The sequence below is a fragment of the Ovis aries genome, chromosome 18, assembly GCF_016772045.2.
Source record: "Ovis aries strain OAR_USU_Benz2616 breed Rambouillet chromosome 18, ARS-UI_Ramb_v3.0, whole genome shotgun sequence".
Lineage (NCBI taxonomy): Eukaryota > Metazoa > Chordata > Mammalia > Artiodactyla > Bovidae > Ovis > Ovis aries.
This window is the reverse complement of record NC_056071.1, coordinates 21,323,194-21,347,291: the sequence shown is the minus strand read 5'-3', so window position 1 is coordinate 21,347,291 and position 24,098 is coordinate 21,323,194. Positions and strand designations below refer to the sequence as shown.

Sequence of the window (24,098 nt, the reverse complement as noted above, 5' to 3'; positions counted from 1 at the left end):
TGGCTGTGAGGAAAATCACTTTGTCTCCTTGGATCCCAGTTGCCCGGCTGTAGGAGAGCAGAGAGCTGGGCGCCATGGTGGCCAGCGGCCCTTTGCTCGCCGCTCGGGTAGCCAGCAGCTCCTGTGCCCTTGTGGTGCTCATCCCCACCTGGTCTTCACGTGCTCTGTGCTGAGAAGCCAGGTGGCCAGTTCATGAGGCTCAAGTAAGGTGCAGTGGAGAACCTGAGGGGCTCCCTCCCGAGTGCTCTCCCAGGGGGCTCTGTTTTGCTCCTGAGAGCCTCTCTTTGCTTCCTGGTCCACTGGTGAGAGGGGTGAGATGGTCGCATAAATGACCCCTGCTTCAGGCTCACACGTGGTCCTTATACCGTGAAACAACAATGGCATTGCATCCTGTCAGCATGTATTTCCAGTACTGACTGGTATTCCAGAAAAACGTTTCTTGCTCTTACAGGAATTTTATTATTTTTTGTCTTGCTCTATAGTCATAACATCTACAAATGAAACTATTGAGAATTGTCCTCTGTCGACTTGTTCCTGTTTGAGAACACTGACTGGGCATCCCCTTGTAAGGATACTGAGGTTATGGTATTCTGGATCAGGATGTTTCAAAGGAACCATTTATCTGCTTAATCTCAGTCTTCTAAAATTTTCTTAACTGTTTTTTGAAAAAATATTTATTTGTCTTCACTGAGTCTTAGTTGCTGCATGTGGGATCTAGTTCCTTGACCAGGGATCAGACTCAGGCCCCCTCTATTGACAGTGTGGAGCCATAGCCACTGGACTACTAGAGAAGTACCCCTAAAATGTTTTAAATCCATTAAAGCAAAACCTCAGTAGAACTTCTGACAATGCAAGAAGGTACTTGGTCATCCTACTAGCATTTAGAAATCTGTATTTCACTCAAGAAAATTTGCAAATTACATGTCTCCCGCTTTTAAGAACACTGTATAGAAATATAGCTGTACGCTAAATTGACTTTGTTGCAAGGAAAAATGTCTTGGTCATTGACATACATATAGTATACTATAGCACATATACCTTTAATAATGACCATCTCCTTGAGTTGGCAATAAGCAGCTCTCCAGTTCTCAGACTTCAGCTCACTTCACGACTAAACATGGGCTTCGTAGGAATCTGCTTGCAGTTTCTTAGTCACATGAGAAAGATCTGGGGTTTCTAATTAACCACAAACTTAATGGTACGCTGGCAGTGTTGAGCATCTGCTGAAAGAACCAATGCAAATGTGGGTCACGTTGACAGATCAGCAGTGCCTAACTAGAGGAAGTGATCTTCCCCTAGGAAAAAGCTGCCAGGCTCAGCCATTCACCCCAGGCGCAGGTGATGTGCAGTGGGTGGCCGCAGGTGGTGCCTGCCTGAGGTCTCAGTCCTTGTGGGGAGAACCCAGGGAGTATGGTGCTGTCTGACACTGGCCTGCAAGTCCACAGTGCTGCTGCTTTTGGCAAACCCACATATCCTATTTCATCCCAGAAAGAGTTCTGGCATCAGCATTAACCCTGCCACCCCCACCGCATCAACCACCCTAATGCCTACAAACCTGAGCCAGTTTGCTGTCCACGTAGAGATATTTTCAGAGACAGTCAGGAGCATGCAGTCCTACGGAGTGGGGAGAGTCGAGGCCAGGACTCTGCGCGTGGACACTCAGTTCCCGGTAGTACCTTGAACTCCTTTAGATTTGTTTCCTCCTCGCAAAGTTCAAGGCTTCCCGATGGCTCAGCAGGTGAAGAATCCGCCTGCAGTGCAAGCGACGCTGATCCAGTCCCTGGGCCTGAAAGGTCCCCTGGAGGAGGGAAGGGCAACCCGTTCCAGTATCCTTGCCTACAAAACCCCACAGACAGAGGACCCCATGGCGGGCCACAGTCCATATAGTTGCAAAAGAGTCGGACGTGACTGAGCAGGCATGCACGCCTAAAGTCCAACCACAGCAACTAAGTAAGGGTCGCCTACGACTTCCTGCTTACCAGCTCAGGAACCACCCTGACCCTTTCACCTCAGCTTCATTGCCCTCTACTATTAAGGTTTGTGGAACCTTGGTGTTCAGGCTGCACTCCATGCGTCTGCCCTCTCTCAGGTTTGGGGCCGTAAGCCCAGAAACTACCTTTGCCCTGCCTTGGGTTACCACTCAGTCCTTCCTCTCCGTGCGCAGCCCTTGGCGATTCAGTCACAATGCAAAGCAGAATTGTCTGGCCACCACTGGGCTGTTTGGGTTCCTGTTGAGCCTCCTAGTGCTAAACTTCACTGTCAGGCTGTTGATGCTGGCACCCCTGAGTTCAGTTCCCTCAGCTGCCAGCAAGGACACTGCTGCCATCAGGGTCCATTCCCATCTGTTTTCTAGTGCCTGGGGGCCTGCGGCGAGACCTGTGCTGGCCCAGGCAGAGACTTGAACTTGTGCCACAAGGAGGAAGAGAAGAAATTATCCAATGTAGGCAGAGATTATCCCACCAAACACACACTGAATCCAAGTAATAATACAGGATCTGGGCCAACAGGGGTTAAGTCAAAAGAGGCAAGTGTAAATAGAAAATATATATGTAATAGGAAACCTGGAAGACATTCCAAGAGGTTTCTGTGTTTTGGATCGTCGTCTTCTTCTTTTAAATTTAATGTTCTGGCCGTGCTGCCTGACATCTGTGGCTCAGGGTCTTAGTTCCCCAGTCAGGGATCAAACCTGCACCCACTGCGGTGGAAGTGCAAAGTCTTAACCACTGGACTGTCAGAGAAATCCCCCTGGACCCCTTTTGAAAGACCCTCCATGCCCCCTCTGTTCGCTGGCCTCTGGTAGTCCAGTCTGGCAGTAGCTGTGCTCTAAGACTCCTAGATGAAAATGTTGTTTTCAAGTACATTCCCCATTCGTGTGATTTTTTATCACCAGAGAGACCTCTGTTTTCTTTAGTCCTGGAACAGAGTCATCCGTCTCTTAAAATTATGTCTGTTGTGTGAACGGGTTCTGATAAAGTACACGGTGGGTGTTCAGCCTCTTGATGAACAAAGGTGTTTCCGTTTATTATTCCTGCAGTAGTGCACTCTCTCTTCTGAGCTCAGCATCCGTCTTGCCTATCGCAATGGATATTTTTCTTCCAGTACCACAGGTGTTCCTCAGGAAGATCTTTTTATTTTAGGTGTTGATAGATTTGGATTGTAAAAGAACTGTTCAACTAAACCAGCCCCAGCATTTCATCAGCCCCCTTGGGAGAAATAGGAGTCATCCCCAAATCCAAGATATGAAAATCCGTATGTTTAACAGCAAAATGAGTGGCTAGTTCTTAACTAAAAGGAGCTCCCCTAGAAAGACATACTCCATCATAGGGTTCTTTTCATAATGAGCTAGCTCTTTGACCTACGATTCAGCTTACGTGAAAGAAGGTCTGTTTCCATGTGTTTCTCGAACATCTCTGGCATAATATTGTATACACATTGCCCCATTATGTATGATATAATGGCGCAGCCTAGAATTTGGTTTTTGTCAACCAAAAAGCTTTGCCTTTTATGATGCCAGACTCAAAAATGTAGAGAATGTACTCCAAGCCTGCCTTAACAAAGGACTTTGGATTTATTGACCATGACTTTATCTTGAATCTGTTTGTATTTTCATTTGTGCCATTTGGGCTATGGCGAGTTGCGTGTTTCCCACTAGTATTCAGGTACTATTCTTTTTTTTCTCCTTGACTCGGGGGTCACAAACTCAGACGTCTAACATAAGACGTCCTCAAAGTGGTCTGGTGTCCCATTTGCAGAGAAGAGCTACTCTCAATTTCAGTCCTCATTGCCATGTGGGAAGTTGGGACCAGTGTGGCTAAAATGTTCAGACTTTTCACTAGAAGCCCCAAAAGTTTTTAAACATTGTTGAGTTAAAAAAAGACAGTGAGTTTAAAAAAGACTGTGTAAGCCAGTAGTCCCCGGTCCATAGGTACCCCATTTTATCTCTGGATGCTGTGTCTGTGTTTCTGCATGCTGGATGCCATAGGTACCCACTTCGTTTCTGTCTTAAGCAAACGTCTTTTTCATTTCACACATACCTCCTTGTTACTGGGATTCTGTGTATAAATTCATAGTCTCCAAATTGTGACAGTGTTTAAAAAGTCATTCTTTCAACTTCCATCTTCACACACTAAAGACTCATTTATTTTTTTATTTGGCTGTGCTGGGTCTTAGCTGTCTTTAAGACAGCTGGGTCTTTGCGGGATCTAGTTCCTTGAGCAGGGATCGAACCCCAGCCCCCTGCATTGGGAACTCAGTCTTAACCACTGGACTACTAGGGAGTCCCGATACTATTTTAAATTATTCTATAATTATGCTGACACAGCTCCATGCTGCATTTGATTCGCCTTGACTCAAGGCAGAGTCACAGATACCAGTAAAACTATAAAGCCAGTCTTGTCATCTGTTGTTGCTAAGAGTTGTTGTTCTTGATGGCAAGTGGCAATGTCACAGTCACAGGCCAACCGACTCTTCTCCATTCTCTCTGCAGCCGGCGTTCCACCCAGCTGACAGCGTGCGAGGGACCCGCCACCACGGGCTGGTGGAGCGGCCGTCCCGGACTCGCTTCCACCCGCTTCACCGACGATCCGGGGACAAGCCGGGACGACAGATATCCTTTCTCATTGTCTGAGGGGAGGATAAGTTTTGAAATGTTTGAAAACTTTTCAGAGTTTATTTTCCCAGTAATTTCCTTTTGGCCTCCAAATCTTCGTTTCATCTGACGAATGGAGGCAATAAACCTAAGTGACTTGGAAACTAGAAACATTTCTGCAACTAAAAATTGGAAGGATCCTTGTAGGTGTTTACTTTATGAAAGTGTCAATAAAGTTCCGTCTAATGAAGTAACTGTCATAAGCAGCCTGTCATTCAGCCCCATTGCAAGGCCTTCTCAGCATTTTCTTCAGACATTGACAAAATCAGAATTAACCCTGACTTTAAACCAGGTTAGATTTAGTCGGTCACACTAAAACAGACATAGAGATAGGTGATTTATGTTTATTTCTGTTCACGCACTGGCCTGCTGCTAGAACTTATGGAAGAAATTTTTATATAATTTTCTATTTAGGGAATTTCGAACTCAACCAATGACATCTAAAATACAAAGCTGGTATTTAGGAGAATCTTGCATAGTGATATTTATTCACACCAAATCCTGTGCTGTGAAGTAGGAAGACAGAAAAGGAGGCTGTGAACTCATCGGACAATTTTATTTATCAGGTCAGAGCAGGACGTGGTCTAGCGGTGTGTACAGGGCTTTGGGAAACAGGCCTGAGCTGGGATTTGCGGGAGAGGAGACAGGTAAGTATTCCAGGAGAGTCTGCACTCTGCCCTCGTTCTTCTCACCCGCAGGGCCGGAGGCAGGCAGGAGAGGCAGGGTGAGTCTTGCTGCAGAGCTGGGTTCCTGGCAGTGATGGTAGGGTTGGCTTCAGCAGCCTAGAAAGCAGGAAGTGGGGGGAGGGCTCTCGTGTTTACCGAGCACCTACTCATGCCAGGCACTGTGCTAGGCAATTCATAATCATTTAGATGAACTCAAAATTTACTGGGCAGTTTGCTTTTTTAACCCCCACTTCCCAGTGAGGAAACTTGAGTGTCAAAGTGACTTGCCCCAAATTCCACAGCTGAGGCTAGAAGGGCCCAGATTCAGCCCCAAGTCAAGCTGACTGACCCCCAGCCTGGGCCGCCTTCTTGCTCCAGTGCTCAGTTGCCCCCAGGACCACACTCAAGAGAGACCCCTGTGGAGGAGGTGTGGGGACACAGAGGAGCTCCCACTGCTTGTCTAGCCCTCAGGCTTCTCACAGTTTTTTATCAATCTGAGGCGAGGATAAGGACCCCAAAGGATGTTTGCTTCTCGCCTCTCCCCACCCAGGGGCTTCCCACCCAAGTCCACCAAGATGCCTTGACTCCTGACATCATGCAGCCATTATCAGAGCAGGCGAGAATGATGACTGATTCTTTCCCTTTCCCTTCTGGGAGGTGGGAATTCTACCATTTAACCACCAACACATCCCTCAAATTCCTTTCTGGAATGGATCATAACTTTTACATAGAAATGCAAAAGGGAAATGAGAATAGAGGCAGTTCTTCAGCAAATTCACACATGTGTAGGTGGTTGTCCATCGAACCATTTTCTAAATTGCTTGGAATTTTCCAGTAAAAGACTTAGTGTATTTCTTTGCTTGATGTGACTAACATTATATCTTTTCCTAATTTCTCAGCTCCCTCTTTCTCTCAGAGATGTTCTCTCTAAATATTTTAATACATACAGATATATTTATGGCTACCTCAGATCTTTTTTACAGCAAGTATAGTCTAAATATATGCATATACTCACAGCTTTTTAATTTAAAAAAATTTTATTTTATTTTGGCTGCACCTTGCTTCTTGCAAGATCTTAAATTCCCCCACCAGGGATTGAACCTGCTCCCCCTGCAGTGGAAGTATGCAATCTTAACCTGGGCTACCAGGAAAGTCCTCCTCACAGCTATTGTTTTTTTTTTTTACTTTTTATTTTGTATTGAGCTATAGCGAGTGAGCAAACAGTGTTGTGATAGCTTCAGGTGGACAGTGCAGGGACTCAGCCATACATATACATGTATCCATTCTACCCCCACCCCCCACTTCCATCCAGGCTGCCACATAACACTAAGCGGAGTTCCCTGTGTTGTACAGTAGGTCCTTGGTTATTCATTTTAAATACAGCTGTCTCATAGCCTTTTTTTTTTTTTTTTGGCTGTGCTCGGTCTTGGTTGTTGTGAGGGCTTTCTTTAGTTGCAGCAAGTAGGTGCTCCTCTCTAGTTGCAGAACGCAGCCTTCTCCTTGCGGTGGCTTTTCTTGTTGCAAAGCACAGGCTCTAGGCACACAGGACCCAGTAGTTGTGGCACATGGACTTAGTTGCCCTGCAGCATGTGGGATCTTCCCAAACCAGGGATCGAACCAGTGTCCTCTGCATTACAAGGTGGATTCTTAACCACTGGACCACCAGGGAAGTTCTCATAGCTTTTTAAACTAGGAGACTATCTAGAGAAGGAGGAGATCGAGGAAAGGCAACAGAGAAAAATGTTCATTCACTTAAAAACAGCTGGTGTTGGGCGCCATTTACATTCTGTGGATGTCATGGCAAACAATCACGCACTTCTGCCCTCCAGTCACTCACAATCTAGCGGGAGAGGCTGTGTGGCGACTGCAGGCGCCACCGCCCGGAGGCTGTGCAGACTCAGAGGCGCACAGCCTGAACCAGTCCTGGGGGGATGGAGAAGGCATCCTGGAGGAAAACCTGAGGCTTGAAGGATAGGTAACATGCGAGAGGACAGTGTTTTTATTTATTGAACAGGTATTTTCACAGAACCCCTTCTCCGCACAGGTACTGTTCTAAGCACTGGGGACTCAGTGGTGAGAGAGACAGCGGTGTCCCTGCCTTCCTGAGTGGGCGATGTCAGACAGCAAACAGGTTAAAAAAAATTATCAAAACAAAATAATTTCAGGTGGTTGTAAGTGATAGACAGAGAGGAAGACACCCCTGGAGGGCGTGTTTCAGGCAGAGGGAATAGCCTGTGCAGAGTGCCAGAGAGGGAGCCTCCACTGTGTGTGCAGGCGACTCTGTCTCCTTCCAGGTAGTAAGTTGTAGGCTGTATAACTTGACCATGTATCCGGGTCAACTCATGAGAGCAGCTGCAAAGCAGATCACCTCCTAAAGGGAGGAGAAGCAGGAACCAAGTAAATACATAGATGAATTAGAGTTTCTCATCAGACAGTATACATCTGATTCACAGACCATGAGACGTCTCTCTCTTAAGCACCTAATGGGGGTCCCAGGACTGGACATCTGCTGACTCAAAAGAGTTGTTTCGTGTAGGTCTGCCCATGAATGAACAGTGAGTCTCCTTTGAGGAATCAAGGGACCTTGAGCTCCTGTGTTGAGTCCCTAAGTCATGTCTGACTCTTTGCAACCCATCAACTACAGCATGCCAGGCTTCCCTGTCCTTCACTCTCTCCTGGAGTTTACTCAGACTCATGTCCATTGTGTTGATGAAGCCATCCAACCATCTCATCCTCTGTCACCCGCTTCTCCTCGTGCCCTCAGTCTTTCCCAGCATCAGGGTCTTTTCCGGTAAGTCGGACCTTCATATCTGGTGGCCAAAGTTTTGAGCTCCTGGTAAAATGTAGAAGTAGAATGATTTTATGTTGAAGATACTAAAATATGTAGAAAGGATGGGGAAGAGGGCTGCAGTGCCATCTTTTCTTTCATGGCCTACATTCATTTTATTTTGTGATAATTTGCTTAAAATGGTTGCCTTTCTCACCAGTCTATTACCTCCTGAATGAAGTTTTATCATTTGAAAGGATTAACACTGGTTTGAATCTTTGTTAGAACAAAGAGAAGACGTGTACCCAGAATTTTCTTATTCTAGCTGTTTCTTGGCTCAGGTGTTATTTTAGATAGCGGGTACACTGGCTTAGGAAGGGGTCAGTCTCATGATACAGTGATTGCAAATACAATGAACTCCGCTAACAGTGTGGCCAGACACAAGCAGCAGAGCGCCGGCACCAGGGCGTTCCTCCTCCGGTGGGTGGCCATGGCCACAGAGAAGGCTGGCGCAGTGGGCTCTGAGCTCTGCCATGGGCATGGGGCCACCACAGGCAGAGACAGGGCACTGCCCAGCCGAGCTCTGGTCCAGGCCATACTCAGGACAGAGGTGAGGCGCTGACTGGTCCCCGACTGGGGGTCTGGGCTTGAGAACTCAGAGGAGAGGCCCTCCCGCCTTCCTGCAGCTGCTTGTGTCCTAAGCAGCCCTTCTCACTCCTCAAAGGAGCAAATGTGTACCCCAGACACCATCCTGCTGAGTTTCCAAACTATTAACATAAATTTACGTATTTGTCATATGATCTCAGACCTGGGGGTCGTACATAGAAGAGGAGGAGGACACACTAATGACTCATAGAAGTGCCTTCCTCTCAAAGAGATGTGTTTTTAGGAAGAGAGAAAAGCAAACGTCTAGAAATTTTCTGATTTATATTTGCCAGCAAGGTTGGAGCGTGTGTTGCATCTGGAAAACTAGAATGAATGGTCATGATGAGACGCCTTGAGATCCACTAAAGCTAGGAGTGGCTTTCCTCTTTGGAGCAGGCCTTGCTTTGGTTCTGTTCATACAAGGAGATGAAAATGTTAGAACATTGGTTTATAGGACCAAACTGTTTCTTTGAAGGGCATCGCCTGTTGTATTTGAGAAATGTTGGACTCTGTCTCTTCTGGAAGGTTCACAGTTTTATATTAGGGCTGTGAGAAGCCTGGCAGTTAAGAAACTTTAACCCAGAGTTTTCAAATCTTGCTTGATCACTAAACCCAGTTTTTACCTAATACCCTTTAAAGATTTCCATCTCAAAGGGAATGCAAGTTTTTAGAGTTTTAAGGGGGAAAGAGTCAGACTTCAGAATTCTACCCATCTCCCATTTGTCACTCGTGTGCTGAGGGAAACAGGAAGATATCCTCGTACATTCAAGGACCAAAAAAGGTCTCGTTCCTGTGCCTCCCTTCACGTGTGACGTGCAGATGTATTCCAGCAGGACGTCACTGGAAGCCAAAGGACCAGAGGAAGTTGAGCGATGGTGAAGACATGGTTAAGAAACTAGGAAGGAACCAAATGCTGACTGGTTTTATATATTAAATCCAGCCCTGACACCTGTCTCATTGAGTGTGGGTTCTATTAAGCAGACCTAGAGTTCAGGAACCCTGCCAGCTGCATGGATGACCACGGGCCAGCCCCACAGCTCCAGCAGAAAACAGGGTTCCAGAGGGAAAGAGAGAGCCTGGCGCCTCAGGCTGCTCCTGAGCCCTGCCCCAGGTGCCCTTCCCGCATGGGAACAGGAAGCCAAAAGAAGAACCGGGCCATGCAGCCATTACTGGGGAGCCCAGGGAAGAGACAGGGTGGGTTTTGTGTGGGGTTTCTGACGCTCACTGACCCCACCCATGTGCAGGGAAATGGGCCACAGATGTCCTGTCTCATCAACAGAAGGGCAGAACGTTCTCAGTGACTGAGGCCTTCCCCTCTAACATTATCTGAGCTGAGAAGGAACAGGAGTCCCTTGTGGGTGGACTGGGGCAGGAACGGGGAGGAAGGATTCTCCTCCGCAGAGCCACAGGGCCTTGGGGAGAGAGAACAGCCCAGGGTGACTGACACCTCCACCTGAGTGCCTGGGTGGAGGGCGCCCCCCATTATTTAGGATGGACTGGAATACGATGGAGAGAGGAGAGGCAGCATGACGAGTCGGGGTGGAGGTAGAGTTTGGGATGCTTTGGGTGGAGAAGCCAAGTAAGGCAGTGGGAAGGGCGGGCTTGGAGTTCATGAGAACTGTGGCAAGCTGGAAGTTTGGATTCATGAGTTACTGGACTGTGGGTGATGGATGGAGCCAAAGGCATGGATGGGACTGAGCAAGGCAAGCATGGCGGGCAGAGGAGGGGGGCTGCCTCTCAGAATCTCCTCAGGTGATCTTCCCAAAGTGGCTGCACCCGGAATCTCTCTCCAGCCTCCCACCCTACTCCCACTCTACTTGGTACCCACGATACTGAGGCTGTTCTCCCCATCACGTGCTTTTGAGAGCAATGCAGGCGGATGTGGGCTGAGAGACCATGAAGCCATAGAAACTCTGGGACCATTAGGGTTGAAGGCAGAAGAGGAAGACCCAGAAAAGGAGCTGAAAAGCAGTGCACAGGGGGATAAATCAAAAGATCCATTATAATGTGGGTTGTTTTTTGACTTAGGTTTAACTGAGGTGATGGAGGCTTTCCTGGTGGCTCAGATGGTAAAGAATCTGCCTGTAATGCAGGAGACCCAGTTTCAATCCCTGGTCAGAAAGATCCCCTGGGGAAGGAAATGGTAACCTACTCCAGTATTCTTACCTGGAGAATCTCATGGACAGAGGAGCCTGGCGAGCTATAGTCCATGGGGTCACAAAGAGTGGGACACAGCTGAGCGACTATCACTTTCACTTTCTTTCAAGGTGATAATGGGTGAGGGGCTGACCTGGCTTGTTTTCCCTGTCGCCTAGGCTGCTCTTCTGTTTGTTTCCTGGAAACTCACAGGCACTCTAGAAATGTTCATTGAATTGAATGGTAAATTCTAGTTTACAAATAAGGGTATTTTTTCTGTCTGTTTAGGATGTTCTTCGAGGCGTATCAGTACCGTGGAGTGATTAAAGCCACCTGAACAAAGTTTTCTCAGATCTTCAGAAGAGCAAATAAACGTTTTCTAAAAGCTGCTTCTGTTGAGTTTAGCTGTAAGCCACTGACACGAGGGGCAGTAAAGCAGACGGTATAGTACCCGCCTGCAGTGCAGGAGGCCCGGGTTCGATCCCTGGGTTGGGAAGACACTCTGAGAAAGAAATGACAACCCACTCCGGTATTCTTGCCTGGAGAATCCCATGCACAGAACAGCCTGGTGGGCTACAGTCCATGGAGTCACACATACACACATACACACACACGCACGCACGCACGCACGCACGCACGCACGCACGCACACACACTGAGATGAGTAGGCTTCCCTGGGGGCTTAGTGTCAGACATTACCGAGTGACACACACACACACACACACACACACACACAGATGAGTAGGCTTCCCTGGGGGCTTAGTGGCAAAGAATCTGCCCGCCATTGCAGAAGACATGTACCAATCCCTGGTCCAGGGAGATCCCCTGGAGAAGGAAATGGCATTCCACTCTAGCATTCTTGCCTGGAAAATCCCATGGACAGAGGAGCCTGGTGGGCCACAGTCCACGGGGTCGCAGCATTGGATACGACTTAGTGACTGAACAACAGCAAAAATTGACGTGAGTGATGGCTAACGTTAGGGCATCTCTTGATGCCGATAGGTGTTGGGTTTTGAATATCCATTAAGTGAGACGTGAATGGTGAGAACTGGGAGAGCTCAGAGGTCACATCTTTTAACTTTTGATGCCTCAGCCCCGTCACGTTAAAATTTCAGAAATTCACCACGTACTCCTCAACATTGAAAAGATCGATGTTTGATCATTGTACGACTATTACTCCACTATGTTCTGTTTGTTTACTGGTTCTAGATAAGTGGACTTAATGACTTTAAAGGTGGCAGTGTCCTGAGAGAAGTGGTACATTTCTACTTCAGAATTAAGTATTTCTGGACAGAGGTTCATTAAAATCTGCTGAAAAGAGAAGGGCCCAGTGCCTTCTCCCTAGTGGTTCTGCCAACTAAGACACTGCCGTTTTTCCTTCAGAGGCATTCTTGTCTCTTCACCTTTTCCTCTCTGTCTCCTACTGTGGTCCATTCCGACCTGTACTTTGCGTGCATACATATGTACTAAGTTGCTTCAGTTGCGTCTAACTCTTTGCAACCCCGTGGACTGTAGCCCATTGGGCTTCTCTGTCCATGGGATTTTTCAGGCAAGAATACTGGAGTGGGTTGCCATGCCCTCCTCCAGGGTATCTTCCGGACCCAGGGATCCAACTCACTCCTCTTCTGTCTCCTGCACAGCCTAATAGTTAATGTTGAAGAAGCGTCTGGTCTCTCTTCTGAAAGCACCTCTGTTTTATTGCATTGACTAAGATTCAGATTAAGAAAGAAGGTAACTAGAGCTGACCATACTTGTGTACAGGAAGTGAAACTTGTGATCATAGTGCTTCTGGCAGAGAAACATTTCGTTAAGAGTTCAGCAGTGTCCCTGTTTCACTCATGCCAGGTTCTGCCTACATCATAGTTCCTTCTCCATCAAGGCCTCCGTTTCCTCCTGAGCCTTAGATGGTAGTGGCTTCTTTGATACAGAATCACTGAAGATCACAGGAGAATAATATGACTTAGAATGTGTTTAGAAGGTATTCTATGTGTATAATTAAATTAACCAAACGGCTCTATTGTACTCAGCACATATAGTGTAGCATCCCATCTGTTTTTCCCTGTTTCCATTTCATCTGGAATGTGTTCTAAGGCAGGCTAGACCCAGTGAAGAATACAGAATCCATAAAACGGGGCCCCTGACCATCTAAGGAAGTTCACATTTCTCCACAAACCTAATGTAGCTCTCTTAGGGTTATAAGAAACAGGAACCCTCAACTTGAAGAAAAAGGAAATGTATTGGCTTATGGTTACTAGAAGCCCAGAGGGCTAGATCCAGGGGTCCATACAATAGCACTGAGACTCAGGATCTGGGGGCGTGCCACCTGTACCTTGACTTCCAGGGAGAGAGACCCAGGCCCACATGGTCCCCGAGCTCACCACCGCAGCTGGGGGCAGTCCTTTCTTCCCCATGAGCCCATCCCTGAGCTAGTCACAGGGGTTAAGTGACGTTGAATGGAAATGCTGGGTGTGGGTACATTCTGTGGGACAGGGAGGCCTACACAGAGTGACAGCCAAACCAGGTTTCGGGTCGGGGTGCAGGCAGGTCTTGAAAGTAAAAGAGGTTGGGCACGTAAAAAAGAAAGAAAGAAACACCCCACATGAATCACGCAAAGATGGTGCTGGTTAGGAAATAGGGGAATAAACTTTTCCAGGGGAAGTTGATAAGCCAAAGTAGGAGGAAGAGCTGTCGGGTATAGAGATAAAGATACAAACTGAAAACTCAGCAGCTGAACTCCGCACAACTCCAGCCGCTCAGTTCTGCCTCAGCTTCCCCTTCGTCTGAGTTTTCCTTGATTGAAATTTCTACTTCGATGGTAGCACGCTTGGAGCGAATTACGCCTCACAGCCCCTGGATGAAAGTTGGCCCAGGTAAGCAAGTCATATTTTCAAAGATATGATGGGCATGTGCTGTGCTTGGACAGTCTCACTTTATTTTACCCACCTCAGATGTCATTTTAGAAATTTCTAATCTAAAGCACAGACAGACTCTTGTTTTCACTTATAAAACTTAAATCTCTCCACATAATAATCACAGGCTTATATGAAAGTCTAAAATTAAAAGTTATTTAAATCAATCTGAGTCTTCATTTTAAAGGCCAAATAGAAACACATTCAGAATACATTGATCAATATGATAGTCTGATTTGGTATTATTATATTTAAATATATAAAGGTGTCATGGTAAGCTACTGGAAGAAATAGAGGCGATAGTAAGCCTCTAAAACTGTAATTTGCATAGTGGATTTGATTTAGGGTCTCTTTGAGTATTTTTATATGTAGAGAATATGTACCCCCAAATTGAGTATTTTTTGGAATAGTACTGAAGGGGACAGGATATAGAGCTAACTGAACACATTCTTACATCCAGTGGATGCAAGATACCATTTTCAGATCGCCTGGTCAGATTTAAGAGGCGTTTGAAATGGACATGTTGAAAACTTCTAGCTCCTTGGATTGAAGTCCATTCTCCATCTATTCTTGGGGCAAATACTGACAGCACTTGCTGTGGATAATGTAGTCAGGACCTGGGAAAGGCAGGTATGAAGAGGGTAACAGCGGGCCCCTACTGCAAGTAGAGTTTCAGCAACCCTTAAGAATCTTGGGATCCATGATTGTAGAATGAACATAGTATCTTATTTTAAATCATAAAAGCATTAGGCAGTCCATGGTGCCTCTGTCCATGGGGATTCCCCACGCGAGGATACTGGAGTGGGTAGCCATTCCCTTCTCCAGGGGATCTTCCTGACCCAGGGATCAAACCTGGGTCTCCCTCATTGCAGGCAGATTCTTTAATTAAATCATAAAAAGATATTTCCAATTTGAGATTGTAAAAAATTTGTATTTAAGAGAAAAATGCCCTATGCTTTCTAGAGCATGAGGATTAGTTAGATTAATATTTTCAAACATTGGATTACTGTAGCAGTTATGTTCCTCTTTATGGAACTCTGTAGAGGAGTGCAGCATTTCTGTATCAGGGTTTGCCAGGCATCCCCTGTGCACACACTCGGGGTATGTGATGAGGGGTAGTTTTTCACACATCTGGAATAAGACCTCACATCCCCAGAGAGGAGTTGGTCATGGATCTGAAATATTTTGAAAGGCATTCAAAAGTGCTTGTTTGTCGTTTAAAAAAAAAAGACCAAAAACCTCCTTGCATGCCCAGCTGGCTCATTTGCTCGCCCTATTTGCACGAGTTTCTGATAGTTTTTATCATAGAAGTCAGAAATCACAGGACCTGGAGAGATCAGCTGTGCAGCTGGGTGAGTAGAAGGGCCGGTTCTCAAACCCAGGCCTGAGGTTTCCCTTGCTCCTTGTGGACTGAACTTCTTTTCTTTTTATGTTATTCTGGTTTTTAAAGGCAGCAGCCTCCTTGGAAGGAAGAGAAGCACCCTGGGTTCAGGCTAACATCTGCACTAAACAGGTACATAGCTTGTTTTCTAGTAGAAATAAACTTTAAAGAAGGCAAATCACCTTGATGGTCCTGCTGCTTTTTAGTCTATCATTTGTTTGCCAGAGTACTCTTATATCGATGGGTTGTGTTTTTACAAAGTGTTAAAAAAAAAAAAAAGCAACCTGAATCTCCCACCATGTAGCAAACACCTGCTCAGGACAACGTAGCCGTGAGAACATGACGTCTGAGTGAATGACAGAGTTCGCCTCCTACTCTGTGTCCTTGAGCAAGGTGCATAGCTTCTCTGTCTCACTTTACTCATCTGGGAAAAGGAAGATAACAGTACCTACATCAAGGGATGGTTGCAAGGATTAAATAAGATACATAAGAAACACAAGGAAGCATAAGCATTCAATAACCGTTTTGAACTTCAAGCTTGACCCCAGTGTTTAGGTCATTTTGTTCAATCCTGATCACATTCTACAAGAATGAGTATGACTTTCTGTTCTAAGAAGTTACAAATGACTTGTCCAAGGTCTCTTAGCTAATATGTGATGGAACTGGGATTAAAAAAAAATTTTTTTTAGTGCAGAATTTTAACATACACAAAAGGGAAAAGCGTTACAAGGATTCCATGTGCCCATCTTTTAGCTTCTGTGTCTAGCCTATCCCCTGCCCTTCCCACCCTTATCCCACCACCAGCCAGATAGAGTATTTCACCTGCAAATATCTCTAACACTATAAGGCTGATAGGAACCTTTAAACAACAACAACAACAACAACATAACCGCAATGCCATTATTCCACTTAACAAAATTAACAATAATTCCTAATATTATCTAATACCCAGTCTGTATTCACATCTCCCCAGTTGTCTCCCTGCATTTGATTGATATTCTCTTGAGTCTCTTTGAATCTGAACCCAAGGCTCCCCGGTCCCAGAGTCCTTGCTTTTGCTGCTGCTTCATCCTGGTTCTGAACTGCCTGTCCTTTGTGTAAACCCAGCCCAGCCATGGTGCACAGTCCAGCCACAGGGCTTAGTGGCTGCAGAAGGCCATCACCCGAAATAGCCCACAGAGAAGCATTTTAGGCTAATTTGAAGCCTCACACAAGTTCTTTTTTGGCAGTTTGACCCTTGATGGGACAAGTAAATAATATCTCTTGGAGTCAAAGCTGCATGTAAACTGCAACTGTCTGGGAGAATCTCAGAAATTTGCTATAGTTCCACACTCCCCCCAATTTTTGTCATACAGTTCTGTCACAATCTTAAAAACCATTGAGGCCCTCAAACAGTATTTATTCATGTGGGTACATTTGATTGTGTTTAGCTATTGATATTGGAAATTAAATTGAGAGATTTATAGAAGATACTTATTAATACACTTAGAAATAGCAATAATAAACTCATTACTCATAAATAAACTCATTTATGTCAACATAAATCGTATTTTTGTAAGCCAAGTTATATTTTCTGAAACAAACTAAATCACTGAGAAGAGAGGCGTTGTCCCTTTTATGTATCTCTTGAAGACAGCTCGATCCTCTGCTTGTGCGTTCAATCTGCATTGACATTGCGCGTCACGAGGCTCTGGAAAGCTACCGTGCTCATGAGGGCAAGAGTGAAAGGGCAGAGAACACGTTAGGGTTAGTCTGAAAATCGTCCCGACCTTGCATTCTCCCTGGAAGGGCTGGAAAGCCGCTGCTTTGGTGATCCTCCCTGGGGGAGGAATTATTCCCAGATGGAGAAGATCTAGCCCAGCTGCAGAGACTATATTGGCCACAGCCATCTTCTGAGTTGTGAGGAAAGATGGAACGTTTCTTAAAGAAAGCCGTGAATCCAGTGTCTTCCTTGTTGAACCATATCGTTACGCCACTAGCTTCAAAGTGTGAGATCTCACGAGTACAAATTGCTGTCTTCTGGGTGTGGGTCATCCTCAGAGGCTGATGTTGTTGTAAGGGACTGCAGGTAGGTCCAAACCCCTCATTTTATGGATGATTGTAAATCTGTTATTCTTGCTTTCTCTCCCATTGGTAATTTTCAGGAAAGAATATTGCATTTTCACTAAGGAAAAATGGATTTTTCAGCCAGACTCTCTCTCCCACCCCTCCCTCTTAGGACCAATTCTGACTCTGCTCTTCACACCAGCGCTCTGAGTACCAAGCCCCAGGACCCCTATGGAGGAGGGGGCCAGTCGGCCTGGCCTGCCTCGTATGTGGGTAAGACACGTAGGCCGGAGGCCAGCCACTTCTGTACCGTCTTGTTCTGTCCTCGGGGAGTGGGGGGGAGAGAAAAGCTTACACCGTGTGCCTTTCCTTGGCTCGTATTCCCCGGGGAGCAACTCCTGGCCGGGGAGGTGTGTGTGTGCTCGTGATGAGATGAGAGTGGACCTTCCCTCCCGCCTCTTCCTCTGCAGGTTCTCCGTGGCGTGTCTCGGCCCTCAGACTTTACTGCACACTCTCCCATTGTAAGGTCCTCATCGGTTTTATGGGGACTCATAGCAGCTTTCTAACTGGTCCCCTTATTTGCAATCTCCTGTCTTCCCGATCCAGTCTTATGTCGGGTTCTCTGAAAGCCCTTTTTCCACCCAGGATCTGGACAAACTGAGAAATAAAAGCAGAAGTGACACAGGGAGGTGGATGCCGCCTTTCCCCCTGATAAGAGGAAGTGGCTTCTCTCTGGGGGGCCATGTCTATTCAGACCAAACCCCAGAGGGACGCTGACTCCCCCAGTGGCCAGCAGCCCGGGGCCAGAGGAGCGGGAGCTCACCTGTTGCCCACTTTGCTGCAGGTCGTTGTCCCGCCTCCCCAGGGTGACCAGGAGTGGGGGAAAGAGTCATGCCATCTGCTTCCAGAATGACCCAAATCTGATCAGATTCCAGTCACAGTGCCACTCCCCCACCTCTAGGAGAGAATCCACATCTCCCAGTTTGGAACCATAGGGACCCCAGGATCAGGCAGCCTGTGCCCACCTCACTCCCCTTTCTCCTTACTCACCAACCCTTCCCCCCCAAGTCTGTGAACTGCTTTGGGTTCCAGAACTGCTTCATCCTGCTGCCATCTGGTCCTCTCTTAACTCACTCCTGACTCAGCTGGCCAGCACCCTCAGCTTTGTCCTCATGTCTGCAGAGCCATCCTTACCCTTCCTCCCTTTGCCAGCCCAGAACCCGCCTTGTCCTCCCAAAATCCTGGAGCCCCTCCCTGTAGACGGCTATCGTGCCACTGACTGCCTCTCCCATGGGTGTGCTTCTCTTCTGCTCCAAGCAGATTGCTCTTTAAAAAAAAAAAAAAATTAACTTTTATTTTAAATAGGAAAGCATTTCTAGTGCGACAGGCATCAAGGTATTTAAAAGGCATCAAAATTTGGTGCATAGCAACTCTGGATCATAGAGGTTTTTATTCTTGAGGGTAGCAGAGCAACCCCCACGAAGGGTCTTGCAGGGGAAGCTCTTACAGGAACCCCACATGAAGCAGCTGTGTGAGGGGCTGCTCCCAGTAGAGTTCCTGCAGTCAGCGTGTTAATGGTCTTATCTTCCACACAGAGTCAGGCATGGAGGAGCCCTCAGTGATGGAGAGTGAGGAGGAATTACTTGGTGGCTTATGCATACAGAGCACACTCTAGTCACTGACTAAGCTGCACCTGAATCACATTTGGTTCAGTAAGATGCCGTCCAAGCCTGCCTTTCTGGGGTTTATTATCTAGCACGAACAAGGGTCCCGAAATAGCCATTCCATGTGCACACTGACCGTTGTCCACAAACAGAGCTATGTGTTTGGTCTGAAAACGAGAATAAATACATCTTTGGCCAAGATAATACTAGCCTTTAGTTTCTTTTGCTTTTTAGATAGTTTAAAGCCTGAGTAGTCCCTATTCCTTTTGAGGAATCCATTCTGGGTCTTATTTCCTTGCATACAGTAGGGATGGGGTTTAATCATCCCGGTATGTGTTGTGATAATGCTGTATTTGTTCCCTTGATGCGATTCAGAGATGCTGCATTTACCCAAGCAGTTTGTCAAGTATGAGCTGCTTGAGGACAGGATGGGGCCGTCGAGCTTTGTGTGCACACAGGGGGCTGTGAGGGTAAAGCTGGCAGCTGTGTTGAAGCTGGATGTGGTTCCACCACTCACCACTTAGAGGAGTAGGACCTATGGGAAGCTGGAGTAGTTTAGCTTCCGCATCAGTAGTTACAAGTAGTGCGTAGGGATATATAAGCCTGTGGACTTCCCTGGTGGTCCAGCGGTTAAGATTCCACACTTCCAGTGCAGGGGGTATAGGTTCAATCCCTGGTTGGAGAACTAAGATCCCACACGCCCGCTGCATGGCATGGTCAAAAAAAGCAGAATGTGTGCTTAGGGCTTGCCCAGTGGCTCAGCAGTAAAGAATCCATCTGTGATACAGAGATACAGGAGGCGTGGGCTTGATCCCTGGGTCGGGAAGATCCCCTGGAGGAGGAAATGGCAACCCACTCCAGTATTCTTGCCTGGAGAATCCCATGGATGGAGGAGCCTGGCAGGCTACATGTCTGCCACATGGCATGGTCAAAAAAATAAAAATGAAAAAGAGGGGGAGAATATATAAGCCTAAAAAAGGTGCAGCAAGGTCTTAGTCTCCGTGGATTGGGAGGGAACCAGACTGATAGACTTCAATCTGGAACTCCCGAGAAAGAGCTGCCTTTCTGCCTCTGCCACTCCTGCGTTCCTGTTGCCCTCTGTTCAAAGTGTGCGCTTCTCTAGAAAGGGCTAAAGGCCTAGAGAGGACAAGGAAATCCTAAGTAACAGGACTTTGAGGCCTACATGCAGAGAGGAAGAGAAATAGCTAAAGCAAGTGATTAATCAAGTGAAGTATTTACCCTAAGAGTGATGTTGCCTGCAAGGGAAGAGGTGCGAAGTCTCAGAAGGCGTGAGTGAGGACAAATAAGAAAAGCAACAGAGTGTCAGTGTTGATCCTACAACGGAGCCATACGGCAGGCAGAAAGAAAAAAGGAAATCCTGGAGCAGAGTCCCAGGGTCCCCACTTTTCACATCAGCAGCTCGAGCCTGCCGTGTTTGTACCCCGGTATCTGACAACTGAGGAAGGCAGGCCGACCTCCAGCCTGGACGTCGGAACCGTGTCCCTGCTTCAGTTGCCTTGGAAGTACAGCAGAACTCAGAAACACATCCAAATATGGCTGTGTTTACATGGGAAAGCCAGTGTGTTTAAAATATTATTCAAGTCTCCAAGGATAGGAATTATTTCTGGAGAATTCTATCTGTTGGTGGGAGCTATTTTAAATAGTTTCTTGTCTTTCCCCTCTCCCCCTGTCATTCATGAAAGTTTCTCATTTGCTTTCCTTTCAGACTTTTAAAAATATCGACTAGCTTTGCAAAAAGGTATTTCTTATTATAGGAGCTACCAAATAAAGTAAAGATTTTAAAAGTGATGGGAAAAATTATAATTGAAGCTGGGAATTAGACTCCACAAGCAGAGAGCAAGAACTGCCTTTTCCCTGGGAATCTTTCCTGAGGATAGTGATGTAGCTTCAATTAATGTTCCCACTATTTTTTTTGGTTCTGAGTAGATCATAAGGGAGCATCTGCTGACAGCTTAACTACATGAGCAGAAAGCTGTGATACATTCACGAGCAAAAGTTTGTGTCCCAAGAAGACACAGTCATTAGGCTGATACATGGTTAGTAATTCTCATAATGGTTATTCAATTTGTGCGACAAGGCATCCATGGTGAGGAGTTGATGGAAATGAGAGAAATAGACTTTTATGCAACCAAGCAAGATTTTTATAATTTCTCTCTTGTTTAATTATCCAGAACTTAGCAGCATGTGCAGTTTAATTATCATTTCATACTCACAGGCACGCACACACACACACACATATACCCCCTGAATGGGTAAGCCTGATGGCACTCTGTGACACTTGCCTATTGCCCTGTAGTCTAGGACTGTACCTAACCCACCTCTGCTCATCACTAGCAAGTGGAGGAAGGGGCCAGGGTGGTCCTTGCCCTTTCAAGTAGCAGTCTAGAGCTAAGGGCAGAGCAAGGCATGTTGTCTTCTTAGCACCCAGAGCTGAGTCTCACCAGCCTTAAGAAACACAGCCCTGAGCTCCTTCCCAGGGAAGGAGATCTGCCTTGAACCCCAGTGATCCTACCGCAGGTAATACTATACCTTTGACCAGCACCATGAAGGATTAAAATGCAAATAGCCCTGAAAGAAATGAGCCTGTTGGAGAAGGAAGTGGCACCCCACTCCAGTATATTCTCGCCTGGGAAATCCCATGGACAGAGGAGCCTGGTGGGCTATATATTCCATGGAGTCACAGAGAGTCAGACACAACTGAGTGACTAAACAAACGAGAGAGAGAGAGAGAGAGAGAGAGAGAGAGAGAGAGGTGAGCCTTGGTTGCACAGACGGGAGGGAGAGGGGGATGGCAAAGGCATCGGAGATCTAAAGAGGGGGCAGAAGTGTCACACAGGTGGCAGGAGGGCTCAGAATGGGGAGGTCTCCTGAGAGAGACACTCTGGTTAAGTACTCTGCCCCCTGCCCTCTACTTCTGTTCCACAGATCCAGGCTGTGCTGGGAGGTGTTCTAGATTCGCCAGGCGTGAGGGTGGGGAGAGGGAAGGCGGCCTCAGTTACGTTCAGGAGGTCAGCCCCTGGCGGCTCCTAGTCCGCGAGGTTTCTTGGAACACACGTGAGCCTTGGTTGTGGCTGCTTGTCCCCTGCAGGGCTGCTCCATGTTTCCCCTGCTTCTGGATACCCACTGACAACTCGCTCCCTTTTATTTTTATCCCTGTATTTATAGTTGTATCATCTGATATTTTTCATCCAGTAGTAAAAATCCAGGCTTGGATATGTTGGGAAAAAACTATACAACGTGAGAGCTGTGAGTTAAGTTTTATTTGGGCAAAATGAGGACTGCAGCCGGGAGATGGCATTTCAGATAGCTCTGAGAGACTCTTCTGAGGAGGCGACAGAAGGAGCCAGGATCTGTAGGAGTTTTGCAACAAAGGGCAGGTAGTCTGAACATCAAAAGATTGTGGTTAATTAAAGAAAACCAGACAACCTGTGTATGGGAAGGTGCAAGTGTCCAGGCTCCCTGAAATCCTTCCTTTCACGTGCAGCTCAGCTGTTGGGGCCAGTGCCCTGTGTCTTCACATCCCAAATTTCCTCAGGGCTCACCATGGGGAGTGGCTGTAGTCTGATGGCTGGTAGATGGAGGTGTTTTTTCCTTCCTGAGTTCCCTGGTGGCTGCAATCGCTGGTGACTGTGACAGCCTTTGTTTACTGATATGGCAGGAAACATTCCATTTCTCACATATTTTGGTTATATATTAACTTGGTGCTAACACATTGGTTATTGCCACCATCATCCCTCTAGTTACCGAAACTCTGAGCCAGGAGTTAATTGTCTTTAATTACTCTCATTCCCACACCCCTCACACCCATTGAGTAGCCAAGTCTGTTCATTCCACGCCTGCTGTGTATCTCAAATCCGCCGCCTCTTTTCTGTCCTCGCTGCCAATAAATACCCCACTTATTTCCTTCTTGTCTGGACTGTTATGGAGGCTTTTCACTTGGTCTTCCTGCCTTCAGACTTTCTCCTTTCAATCTACCTCACATTCCGCTGCAACAACAGTCTCTCCAAAACAGAGGGGATACACGTATGTGTATAGACTTCCCAGCTGGCTCAGTGGTAAAGAACCCACCTGCCAGTGCAGGAGCTGCAGGAGACGTGGGTTCAATCCCTGGATTGGGAAGCTCCCCTGGAGGAGGAAATGGCAACCCACTCCAGTATTCTTGCCTGGGAAATCCCATGGACAGGAGATCCTGGTGGGCTACAGTCCTTGGGGTTACAAAGAGTCGGACCCAACTGAGCGACTCACACTTTGTGCCTTTTTACTTCACTCTCTATATTACTTCTTTCTTTTCTTTGTGATTTGGTTAGAGGTTCTCAGACTTTGTAAACTGTTCTTCTTTCAGGACAGAGGCAGTAAAAGATTTTAAAGACGGAGATAATTTTAAAGAAAAGTAGATAGGCACCAACCTTAGACTTCAGTTCAGTTCAGTTCGTCGCTCAGTCATGTCTGACTCTGTGACCCCATGAATCACAGCACGCCAGGCCTCCCTGTCCATCACCAACTCCCAGAGTTCACGCAAACTCAAGTCCATCAAGTCGGTGATGTCATCTAGCCATCTCATCCTCTGTCGTCCCCTTCTCCTCCTGCCCCCAATCCCTCCCAGCATCAGAGTCTTTGCCAATGAGTCAACTCTTCGCATGAGGTGGCCAAAGTACTGGAGTTTCAGCTTTAGCATCATTCCTTCCAAAGAAATCCCAGGGCTGATCTCCTTTAGAATGGACTGGTTGGAAGTTAGCTCTATCTATTTTAAGTTTACTATAAATGCTGATGCCCTCTGAGTGAACATCACTATACCAAAATTGCCTTGGAATTTTCAAAATTCTATTTGAATCAGAAAGATTTACTAATTCATTAATAAATAAAGGTGAAAGCACCGCATAATAGTGTTTTTTTCTTTCCCACTAGGTTTCTGTGATGGTGAGAATGACGTTCATGGGGAAGGTAATGAACTGATTTCACCTACCTGTGCTGAGTGGGATGCTGACTGTAGTATACATAACCTCCTCTTAACATCTGATCTAGTTAATACTCAAGTTTTCTGGACTTCCCAAAAAATGCTGACAACTGCTGACTTGTTTACTTTTCTGAGAGGCTCTACAGAATTAAGGCCAGCCCTGACCAAGGCCACGAGAAGGGAAGTGTGTGGTTAGACTACGAAGGCTCCTTGTCCTCTGGGTCCCCATGGTCCCGCAGCCATAGGGCTGTGCAGGGGAGCA

General features: G+C 46.7%; 1 protein-coding gene across 3 annotated transcripts in view; it reads left to right on the top strand.

Moving 5' to 3' along the window:
- The window catches only part of CRTC3 (CREB regulated transcription coactivator 3), a 97,316-nt gene that overhangs the window by 49,275 nt on the left and 23,943 nt on the right, over positions 1–24,098 (top strand). For all 3 annotated transcript variants that reach the window (XM_012098491.5, XM_027957084.2, XM_015101898.3), the window contains exons 3-7: positions 4,487–4,606; positions 13,670–13,731; positions 15,221–15,283; positions 17,370–17,470; positions 23,788–23,823. In XM_012098491.5, coding sequence (XP_011953881.2) covers positions 4,487–4,606; positions 13,670–13,731; positions 15,221–15,283; positions 17,370–17,470; positions 23,788–23,823 — 382 coding nt within the window. The remainder of the gene's footprint in view (positions 1–4,486; positions 4,607–13,669; positions 13,732–15,220; positions 15,284–17,369; positions 17,471–23,787; positions 23,824–24,098) is intronic.